A 12,297-nucleotide genomic window follows, 5' to 3' on the forward strand; every position below is an offset into this window, starting at 1 on the left:
TAAGATTACAAAACAATAAAAAAATTAACAATTACAAAACAAAACATAAATACAAATGAGAAGGATGAGCCTGGATAACTGATAATATTTTCTTCATATTTGGCACAATATTTGAAATTGCTACTCCCATGTCATCTTCTGGATCAAGTATGGAATGTGGTTTTGTTTTTATAGCTGTTAATTTTGAGAAACCAACCTCACATAAATATGTAGACCTGAAAGGTAGCAATGTTTATACAGGTGACCCCCGCTTAATGCTGATAATTCGTTCCGGAAAAACAGAGTGCTAAGTGAATCCGTACTAAGCGAGCGCAGCATTCCCATAAGGTAACATAGGTATTTGTGAGTTGCGGTCGGTGCCATAGGATATTTCCTAATCAATAATAAACGGTTGTGAAAAGATGAACAAATGTCGGTCAAAATATTTAATATTCAAATATTTGTACGTATAAAACATTCTGCATTACATACGTATATAATTATGTGGTAACTACTTACGTATCAAAATTAAACTTAAAATTCCAATTAAAATCATGAATTTAATTGATCTAAATTGATTTTAATTGATTTAATTTAATTAATAAATTTAATCACAAAAAATGTGCCGATTTTGGGTTGTACTTGGGCTCTCTTCCTGGTAAACTAAAAGGGGTTTTAATTTTAAATCTCCCGCAGAATTACCACCCAACAATAAAGTCAACCGATCCTTCGCTGCTTTGAAACCTGGCATGTTTTTTTTCTTCTTTTAGGCATTCGTTTCCAAAAACGTCCTGCTTCATCTATGTTAAAAACTTGTTGAGAAGTATAACACACATAATACCACTCTTCAATAATTTTAACAAGTTCTCTTTTGAAAGTTTCAGCTCCTTGATCTGCATTTGAATCGGATCTGAATTGGAAGACTGCTGCACAAATTGGAGCAGTGTGGCATCGGAGGCAAATTGCTGCTATGGATAAGGGGATGGTTGAGTGGCAGAAGACAGAGAGTGGTAATCAATGGACACTGCTCAACGTGGACTAATGTTATTAGTGGAGTTCCTCAAGGTTCAGTGTTGGGTCCGTTGTTGTTTTCGGTGTTTATGAATGATATTGATGATGGGATATCAAGTTTAATGTCCAAGTTTGCAGATGATACAAAGGTTGGCAGGGTCGTTAAGGACACTACTGATGCTATGCTGCTGCAACAGGATCTGGAAAGGCTGAACAGATGGGCTGAGAGGTGGCAAATGAAGTTTAACATTGACAAATGTAAAGTACTACATATGGGAAACAGTAACCCCAGAGCAACGTATCAACTCTGCGGTACTACACTGACAGTGGTGGAGAATGAAAAGGACCTGGGGGTAATTGTGCAGGCAGATATGAAGTTCTCTGAGCAGTGCAGACGAGCTGCAAGAGTAGCTCATGGTGTCTTGTCAATGATATACAGGAATTTTTCTAGCAGGGATAAGGAGGTGATTATTCCCTTGTATAAGGCAATGGTTAGGCCACATCTTGAGTACTGTATACAGGTCTGGAGGCCTCATTTCAAGAAGGATGTAGAGCTGCTGGAACGGGTACAGAGAAGGGCAACAAGATTAGTAAATGGAACAAAGGGTTGCTCTTACGAAGAAAGGCTTAAGTTTTGCAAATTGCAGAGTCTGGAGACTAGGCACCGGCGAGGTGATCTGATAGAGGTGTATAAGGCTTTGAATGGTTTGAGCATGCTCAATGCCAATGGGATTCTTCATCTTGCTCAGAATAATCACCTCAGAGGGCATAAATTCAAATTGAGGAAGGACGGATGTCGGATAGATGTGCGGAAATTTGCCTTTGGCCAGTGGGTGGTTGGTTGGTGGAACCGACTTCCATCACTTGTTGTTGAAGTTGATAGCCTAAACAAATTTAAAGCTAAACTGGACAGGTATTTCGAACGAACGGAGGGGTGAAATGGGAGTGGTTTTTTTTTTTTTTTTGGCTGATGCTGAATAAGCTTGCTTTCTTGCATCATATGCCTCTACTAATGCTAATGCTAATTTGGGCCTCTCCCTGTATTTTAAATCTGTTTAACTAGCCCTTACTGGTTTTAAATGGTTCCACATTTTTTTAATTTTTTTTTTTAGGTGAGTTTTCTTCAGATCATCATATACACTAATCGCTCTTTCTCTCTCTTTTTTTTTTTTTTTTTTTTATAATATTTAACTTAACTGAATTGTGCATTGGATACTATCATCAATAAAATTAGTTAAAGTCTCTCCATTTCAATCCTAATAGCCGGCATAGCCCTAGTTGCTTGCAGTGGAACAGCTGTCTTTCCCGCTGCTAAAATTAATTCTTTACTTTTTATAATTGTTCTTACAGTTAAACTTGCCAGTCCTAAATTATGGCACACATCCACTTGTCATTGACCGGAATGGATTCGCTTCAAAACATCTAATTTAATTTTCAAATTCAGTCTTTTTCTTACATTTATAGTCTTCATATTGCGCCCAGACGTTGTTGCTTTTTCAATCTTATCCACCATTATTAACTCTTCAAAAATGTAACTGCGTTGGTTGCATTAATTATGATACTATGTTTGAGTAAACTGTCCATTACGCATGTCTAATACTGTACTGAGTGATGACTAGACTTTGGATAAATGCATATAATTCAAATATTACAAGCAATATACTTGATATTTGTTTACAATGTTAATCTCGGAACTATGTAACAAGTCACTATACTGCAATTAAATTAGCGTGTGAGAAAATTTCAACGAGCATTGGAAAATTTCTCAAGTCGGCGTGGGAAATGCTTTAATGCTGTTTTGCTATTCACTTTCAAACTATTGACTCCATCGAATGAAACGATTTCGTTAAATATGCCAAAAATGCAATCTGTAAAAGAGTGTTATAGTGATTTGTGACAGCATTATAGTCAGATACAGGTTATAATATAAGAACAGTGTTATAGCAAATCAGCGTAAAGCAAACCGCATTGTAACGAGTGCCTGCTGTATCGCCATTTTCAATAATTCTGGATACACCTCTTGAAGAGAAATCCAAAATTTTTCCCAAGCTGTAGTCTTGAAACGGGCATGTAATGCTTTGTCAGATGACAGGTTGGTAAGATCTTCCTTTTGGTTATTTTGGGGTATGAAGAAATTTCAAAAGCAAAGGGATCACGAATCCAATACAACTTTTTTATGGAGATGCATTAAATAGTTTGTTAAAATTCTTAACTAGCTAGGTGGGTGGCAATGATATTTGTAAATTGTAAAATGTCAATATTATTGCTATTAACAAATTCAGAAAAACATGGGAACATTTCAGTATTATTACACTCAAATTCAGTTTTCCAAAGATTAAGCTTCTTTTTGAAACTTCTATTTTATCATTGGGTATTAATATAATTGATCCTTGTCCTTGGAGACTTATTTAAATCATTAAGTTTTTCAAACAGGTCAACAAGGTAACTACGTTTTCCCAAGCTATTTTTGATTTGTAAACAATTGAGCAATGTTCTGCTTTTTATCTGATAAAAACAATAAAACTTCAAGGTTCGAGGGCCAAAAAGACATCACAACACTTTACATATGGACAACCACTTCGCTTTCACATATACAAGAAGCTTTTCATAAGCGGATCCCATTTCGTTAGAAAGTATAGCATTATCACTAGTAAGGGCACATGATGCAAGAAAGCAACCGTATATAGCATCAGCCAAAAAAAAAAAAAACCTTCTCATTTCACCCATCCACTCACTCCAAGTGTTTGTCTAGTTCTGCCTTGAATCTATTTAAGCTATCAACTTCTACAACGACAGATGGAAGTTGGTTCTAGCAATCAACCACACCCCGGCTAAAGGCAAACTTCCGCACATCTATTCTACAACCGTCTTTTCTCAATTTGAATTTATGCCCTCTCAGGCGATTATTCTGAGGCAAAGGAATCAAATAGCGAATAATTTGGGTAATTGGGATGAGTAGTTGAATCAACCGATAACTGAGATTCTGTCAGAAAAAGTACATGGGGTTTGGCAGACTGCAAGTGAAAATGGACATCGTTGAGATTAGAATTGAGACCACGTATATTTGTGAAATGAACTAGGAAGTGTTTAGGAGTTTAGATCTTTTCGCAGATAAGCTTGCTCTATTAGCTTGACAATTAGTAGTAGTAGTAGTGGCATGTGATGCAAGAAAGCAAATGTATGAGCTTATGCAGCATCAGCCAAAAAAAAAAAAAAAAAAAATCACACCATTCCCTCCAAATTCCTGTCCAGTTCCTCCTTAAATTTATTGAACCTATCAACTTCCACAACGACAGATGGAAGTTTGTTCCAGCAATTAACCACCCGCTGGCTAAAGGAAAATTTCCGCACATCTATTCTACACCTGTCTTTTCTTAATTTGAATTTATGCCCCCTTAGATTCGTAATCTGAACAAGTGGAAGGATCCCATCAGAATTCAGCGTGCTCAACCCATTCAAGGCCTTATATACCTCAATCAGATCACCGCGCAGGTGCCTAGTCTCCAGCCACTGCAATTTGCAGAACTTAAGCCTCTCTTGGTAAGAGGATCCCTTCATTCCCCTCACCAATCTTGTTGCCCTTCTCTGTACACGCTCAAGTAAATCTACATCTTTCCTAAAATGAGGCCTCCAGACCTGTACGCAGTACTCAAGCCGTGGCCAGACCATTGCCTTATACAGAGGGATAATCACCTCCTTTTCCCTGCTAGCAAAATTCCTATATATCATTGACAAAACCCCATGATCTGCCCTGGCAGCCTGTCTGCATTGCTCAGAAAACTTCATATCTGCCTGCACAATTACTCCCAGGTCTTTTTCATTTTCTACCACCTTAAGTGTAGTACCACACAGTTGGTACGTTTCTCTGGGGTTACTTCTACCCATATGTAGTACTTTGCATTTGTCAAGGTTAAACTTCAGTTGCCACTTCTTAACCCATCTGCCCAAATTATCTAGATCCTGTTGCAGTAGCACACTGCCATTACTGTCATTAACAACCCTGCCAACCTTTGTATCATCTGCAAACTTCGACATTAAGCCTGATATACCTTCATCAATATCATTGATAAATATACAAAACAACAGTGGACCTAACACCGAACCCTGTGGGACTCCACTAATAACATTAGTCCAAGAAGAGCAGCACCCATTGATTACCACCCTCTGTCTTCTAGCACTTAACCATCCTTTTATCCATTGTAGCAACTTGCCCTTAATACCATTCTGCTCCAATTTGTACAATAGTCTTCCATGCGCAACAGTGTCAAAAGCTTTCCTGAAATCCAAATATATGATATCAAAATTATTTTTCGCATCCAGTTCCTTTGTAACCACATCATAATATCCTATCAAATTTGTCAGACAAGACTTTCCGTTAACAAACCCATGCTGTGTCTGAATTATTGCTGCAGTCTTGTCTAGATGATCCTGCAATGCATCCTTAACCAGCGACTCCATTATTTTACCCGGAACAGAAGTTAAACTAACTGGTCTGTAGTTACCCGTGTCACCCTTCGATCCCCCTTTGTGAATTGGGGATACATTTGCACATCTCCAGTCCGTGGGAACCTCCCCTGAGTCCAAGGATGCTCTCATAATTATGGCTAAGGGTTTGCTTAGTTGCTTTGCCGTCTCCTTTAATATAACTGGATAGATCCCATCCACCCCAGGTGCTTTTCTTACGTTTAACTTCAACAATTTCTCTTCCACTTTGCTCTCGGTTATTACAAAATCATTAAGTATCTTGCTACAATTTGATAACCTGCTGCCATTTTCAAACCTTAATAATTCCTCACGTGTGAATGTAGATGCAAAATACTCGTTCAGTTTGTTTGCTATCTGAGCAGGATCATCAACAGTCGAACCATCGATGTCAAGTGGACCGATCAGATTCATCCCCTTCCTTTTAGAGTTTATATAAGTAAAGAAATCCTTGCTGTTTTTCTTAGCATCTTTTGCCAAGGATTTCTCGTAATCTGCCTTCGCCTGCCGAACCTCCTTTGTGACCTGATTACAGATTAACTTATATCTGCCATATGCTTCTGAGTCGCTTGATAATTTATATGCATCCCATGCATTTTTCTTCTCTGTTACGAGTCTAATTAGTTCATTTGACAACCATTTAGGCCTAAACCTTGAACAATATTTCTTAATAGGTATGAACCTTTTAGTAGCTTCCACGATTAATTCCTTGAATGCTTCCCACTTAGAATTTACTGTTGGTAACATCGTCAGTTGATCCCACTGTACAGAAACTAAAAACTGTCGGAGACCACTGTACTCGCCTTTACGGAAGCAAAAACCCTTTCCTTTACCCCTGATAGTAGTTAAATCTTTAAGTAAATCCCACGTCAGTACACTGTGATCACTGCCGCCTAGTGGTTCTTTTATCTGCAAATTCCTAATACATGAATGATCACTGCTGATAACCAGATCAAGAGTATTACTTTCTCTGGTTGCCTCTCGAACATGCTGCTGCAGAAAACAATCATCCAATAAATCCACAAAAGTGTGACTAGTGTGTGAGTGCCCAACCCTCAAATTCCAGTCAATATCTGTGAAGTTAAAATCCCCCATTATAAGACATTCCGATTTACTAGCCCACTCTATTTCTCTGTACAATTGTTCATTGTACTCATTCAAGTCATTAGGCCTATAACACACTCCTACTCTTATTTTTGCTTTCGCAGTGCTTATGTCACACCAAACTGACTCAACAGAGCACTGTTCATCTATATCAACTGGATGCACTTCTTTTGATTTTATGTTTTTCTTTATTAACAGCATAACACCTCCTCCCTTCCTATCCTGTCTATCCTTTCTGTACACATTGTACTCCCCAAATTCCAGTTCGGCATTCCTTATATCTGTGTGACACCACGTCTCTGATATCCCAACAATATCCGCCTTTGATGTCTTGACCAACACTTCAAATTCATCAAATTTATTTACTATACTTCTAGCATTGGTATACATGCAAGTATACATGTACCTATTCTTATTCTTAATTACTCTAACACATCCCATATACCCACCTGTTTCACGATGACTGCCATCCGTCCCTGAAACCCCCAACACCCCTCGCTCCAGGTCGCTACTTATTCTATTAGAAGTTGTGCAAGAATCACCTTCACCTCTGCCTACGGCTACTGTTAAACTATTAGTCCTTGTATCCCCCCAAGTTATCAGTTTTCCGACCCACCTAACACTGCCTCGATAGCATCAGCAAATATTCTTGCACCCTTTCTATTTAAGTGTATCCCATCACTGTAGAAGCAGTCTCTCCTGTTAACAAGTACAATCCAGGCTGAAAAAAATTCTATCCCTTGAGCCTTGCACAATCTTTCCAGGGCCGAATTGATCGACAAGGCTCTCATCATATACTCCCTCCTATCGTGTCAGGGCAGAATTGCAGACACTTTCTATTATTATTATTATTGAATACAATTCACATTGTATTCAATAGTAAGAAAAATTGTGGGGGTCATGCTGTATGAAGTAATGAAATTTTTGGATATGGCGTACACATGGTAAGAATACACCCAGATCCTTGACATAACGTGGCCTTGACAATGTCCCCCACATACACACTACTCGGACTCCCTCCAGTCACTATCTGGCAGAATAGAGGTAGCAAGTTATACACTAGCTGATCCGTAAACCTCCTAAAGAGCTACCAATAGGTTCGGTCCTGTGTACTAACTAGCTGCCGGCCTGCGAACACTATTTTAGAGCTGTACCCTCAAAATGTAAGAAAGATTGGATCTCGCCATGATGTCCATCATAACCTCCAATGTCATCAGTCATACTGCACGATAGAAAAGACGGGGAAGGGTTCTACAAAAACTATTTTAAATGTAATTAGCATTACCAAAAGGAATTCAAAAATAATTCGTTATAAAGAAGTTTGTTAAACAGAGGTCTGATAATGGGAACTGATGTCACTGAAATAAATAGCTGCATTTTTAATAAATACAGTTAAATGATGTTAAGGTCATAATTATCTATAATCTTGAAAAAATAAACAAAAATTCTTTAATATTAATTTGCTATGATTATTAAAACCTATGTATAGCCCTCACATTACTATAAGCATTTTATGATATCACCATAACTGGCTAACTTCAAGTCTAGAAGTGGGCATCCTAACCATTCATTAGAATATAAAATATTCTTATGATTTCAGTGATAAGGACAAGTAAAGTTTTAGCATGTCTTCATTTTTATAATAGTTTTAAGGTACTTACATAATGTCATATAAATAATATATTTAGGATTACGATAAAGATTCTTAAAAACTGCACTGTATTATTAAGAATAATACTTACATAATTTATATACAATTAAATATGCAGCAGTGATCATTTTAGGTTGATAATCTTTGGGAATATTTTTCCTGTAATATATATATAATAATCAAATTAATATAACTTTCTACAAATTATTATACAATTATAATTATTTCAATTATATTCAACAGAAAGAATGAAGTAATCTTGAAATAAATAAACTTTTATTCAACAAAGTCATTTCTAAGGGCTCTACAACGCATGATGGAAAGTTTCCTCATTTTTCTAGACCCTATAACAGACTCCTTTCTTTCCTAGTTCTCTTACAACTTTTATTCAAGGGTTACATGTTTGAGCAATGTTCCTTCATTTTTTCTAAACTGATTATACAGAACTTTAACCACTCCTTGAATATGTGAATAATCTTATTTTTTTCAAAGTGTTTATTCTTTAGTTTTTCTTTTTAATGAAGTATACAGGTATTAATATAGTTGAGCATATCTGGAAATTGGATGGGAGTGACAACAGTTTCTAACCTACATTGCAGCCAATCTCCAAGGTTATACACACCATTTGACTAAAATGAGGAAGAGAAAAACAGGCTTCATGAAGTCACTTGCCAGACTTCCCTCTTCTCTCTCTCTCTCTCACTCACTCGACTGTGCAAGTATGAAATGATAGGGTTAGTGACCTTGTGGTGCTTATTATTTTCCTCCTTACTACAGGAGATTTGTCAAAATTTTAACTTTAATTCTGTAAGTTGCAGTGTCTGGAAACCTGCACGGTGATCTAATTGAGGTGTATAAGACCTTGACTGATTTGAGCAAGCTCGATGCTGATGGGATTCTTCCACTTGCTCAGATTACTCACCTAAGGGGACATAAATTCAAACTGACGAAAGACAATTGTAGAATGGAGCAACCTCAGAGCAACGTATCAACTCTGTGGTACTACACTGACAGTGGTAGAGAATGAAAGGGACCTGGGGGTGGTTGTGCAGGCAGATATGAAGTTCTCTGAGCAGTGCAGACGGGCTACAAGAGTAGCTCATGGTGTATTGTCAATGATATATAGGAATTTTTCTAGCAGGGATAAGGAGGTGATTATTCCCTTGTATAAGGCAATGGTCAGGACTGGAGGCCTAATTTCAAGAAGGATGTAGAGCTGCTGGAACGAGTACAGAGAAGGGCAACAAGATTAGTGAATGGAACAAAGGGGTGCTCTTACGAAGAAAGGCTTACGTTTTGCAAATTACAGTGTCTGGAGACTAGGCACCAGTGAGGTGATCTGATAGAGGTGTATAAAGCCTTGAATAGTTTGAGCATGCTCAATGCTGATGGGATTCTTCCTCTTGCTCAGAATAATCACCTGAGAGGGCATAAATTCAAATTGAGGAAAGACAGATGTAGGATAGACGTGCAGAAATTTGCCTTTAGCCAGTGGGTGGTTGGTTGGTGGAACAGACTTCCATCCCTTGTCGTGGAAATTGATAGCCTAAATAAGTTTAAGGCTCAGTTGGACAGGTATTTCGAACGAACAGAAGGGTGAAGTGGAAGTGGTTATTTTTTATTTATTTATTTTTTTTTTTTTTTTGGCTGATGCTGCATAAACTTGCTTTCTTGCATCAAATGCCTCTACTAATGCTAATGGATGTCCAGAAATTTGCCTTTAGCCAGTGGGCTAAATATTGTCGAAGGTTGGTGGGGTGGTTAATGAGAGTAATAATAGTGTGTTGCCACAACAAGATCTAGAAAAATTAGGCAGATGGGCTGAGAAATAGCAACTGAGGTTGAACATTGACAAATGCAAAGTACCTGCATATGGGTAGCAATAATCCCTAAATGTAGTACCATCTATGTGGTAATACATTCAGGGTAGTGTAAAACGAAGAAGACCTGAGAGTAACTGTGCAGTAGGATATAAAATTCTCTGAAAAATGAAGACAGACTGCTAAGACAACAAAGGTTTTGACAATGATATAGAGGAATTTTGCTACCAGGGATAAGAAGGTGATTATTCTATTGTATAAGGAGGTAGAGGTTCCCAAACTTTCTCAGTTAACGGAGCCCTTATTGTCTCGTTAATTTTTTCATGGTGCCTCTAGGCCAAAAGAAATACAAAAGGAAGAAGAGCAGGAATTATCTAAAGAACTTATTGACTTGCAGGCTGTAATAGTGAAAGAAGAAAATGCTGACAAGGCTCAAGATGAACCAAATGAGGAACCAAGACACTTCATTGACAGAGATGGTAATGGCATTTTGTGAAATTGCATCGGCAATGGGTGAATGATATGCTTGCTTGCTACAAAGAAATCTACAATGAAAAGAAAAAAAGCAACCATCCAGTCATCCATTAATGTTCTTTCATAAGGTCGAGCGGCTGACCCCTTCTAAATCTCCACAGCCCTCAGCGGCATACTTATCAGCTGAAAACGTCGATTCTGGCAATGATGCTCGAGATAACTTACTGACGTTATGCCTATCTCCTCTCTTTTTTTGTAATTTTAAAATTTTATTTTTTTTAAATTGCACACTTTTGTCATTTTCCCTGCGCATGAGATAAAAAATTGAATAAATACAATAAATAATTCTATTTCCATGTTCGTTGAATATTTATTTTTTGATTCAATCAATTCAGCACATTTGATTCAATCAATTTTTAGGAGCATTAGCACCTAAGGCCATATTGCTCCGGGGATATGCGGTGGTCATTTCCTGACCTTTCCGCATCCTCTGTATTTGGTGGTCATGGGCTTGAACCCCGGTCTAATCAAGAAGCGTGTGCTATGCACTGCTGCTCCTGCTCACCTGGCTACGGAGGCGCCCCACACAAACATGGGGGAAATTCCGACTTGCTAGCGTTCTGTGGAACACAACCCTTACATAAGTCGGGAAGTCCCTGTACTTGCATTTATCAGTGTTAAACCTCAACTGCCATCATTCAATCAATATATCAATTTATTCAGGTTTTGTTGGAGTAGCATATCCTGGATATTGTCATTAACAACTGCCAACCTTTATATTATTAGACAATACACTTGATATGCCTTCCACAATATAATTAATAAACACTGAAAACAGTAAGGGGGCTCAAGCCTAAACTCTGAGGAACTTCAATAATGAGATTAGTCCATGAAGAGCAATGGCCATTAATAATCACTATCTCCTGTCACTTACCATCCCTTTATCCATATTGGTAATGATTACACTTCTCCAATCTGTACAGCAGTTGTTCATGTGTATTATCAATACAGAAACTTTACTAAAATTTAAATATGTATGTAATATCAAAATATATTTTTTTTTTACATCCAGTTCCCTTGTGACCACCTTAGAATAGTCAGATTCATCGGACAAGATCTTTTAACAAATCCATGCTGTGATTGCCATATAACTGCATTTCTGTCAGAATAATCTTGTATATTCCATTGTCCTATTAACTCCATTATTTTCCCTAACACAGAAGTCAAGCTTAAAAGTAATTACTCATTTCAACCTTTGATCCTCCTTTGTAAACAAGAGACACATTTGTACTTCTCTAATTTGTAGGGCCCTTCCCTGAATCTAAGGATAAACTCATAATTATGGCTAATGATTTGCTTACCTCTTTTGCTGTTTTTTTTTATAAAAACTGTATGAATTTTATCTGCCCCAGCTACTTTATTTAACTTTAGCTTCAGCAGTTTTCTTCAACTTTCCTCTCAGTTATGATAAACTCATTTAGCTCTCAGAAATAGATATACATCTATTGTTACATAGTGAACATAGTGTTATTGTTATGCGGTTCCTGTGATTTCCCACAAATCTGCATTAAGTACTCTGTGATGCTGCACAACATTGCAAAGCCAGTCAATGTGGATAGTGTGGGTTGCACGAGTAGTAGGTTATTTGTGTTGTTTGACTGGCCACTTCGTTACTGGCAATATAATCACCAGGAAGAAGCCTCCCAGCATCCATCCACTGGCATGAGGAGCCGGGCCAGGGAGTAGAAAAACATCTGATGGGCAGTCCACACTCTT

General features: G+C 37.6%; 1 protein-coding gene across 1 annotated transcript in view; it reads right to left on the reverse strand.

Annotated features, from left to right (window-relative positions):
* The window catches only part of LOC150080055 (uncharacterized), a 390,832-nt gene that overhangs the window by 247,035 nt on the left and 131,500 nt on the right, over positions 1-12,297 (reverse strand). Inside the window, exon 7 of the mRNA XM_090381645.1 lies at positions 8,319-8,386. Within this exon, the coding sequence (XP_090237771.1) occupies positions 8,319-8,386 (68 nt within the window). The remainder of the gene's footprint in view (positions 1-8,318; positions 8,387-12,297) is intronic.

Source organism: Mastigoproctus giganteus, chromosome 9 (assembly GCF_048544385.1).
Source record: "Mastigoproctus giganteus isolate SK-2022 chromosome 9, ASM4854438v1, whole genome shotgun sequence".
Lineage (NCBI taxonomy): Eukaryota > Metazoa > Arthropoda > Arachnida > Uropygi > Thelyphonidae > Mastigoproctus > Mastigoproctus giganteus.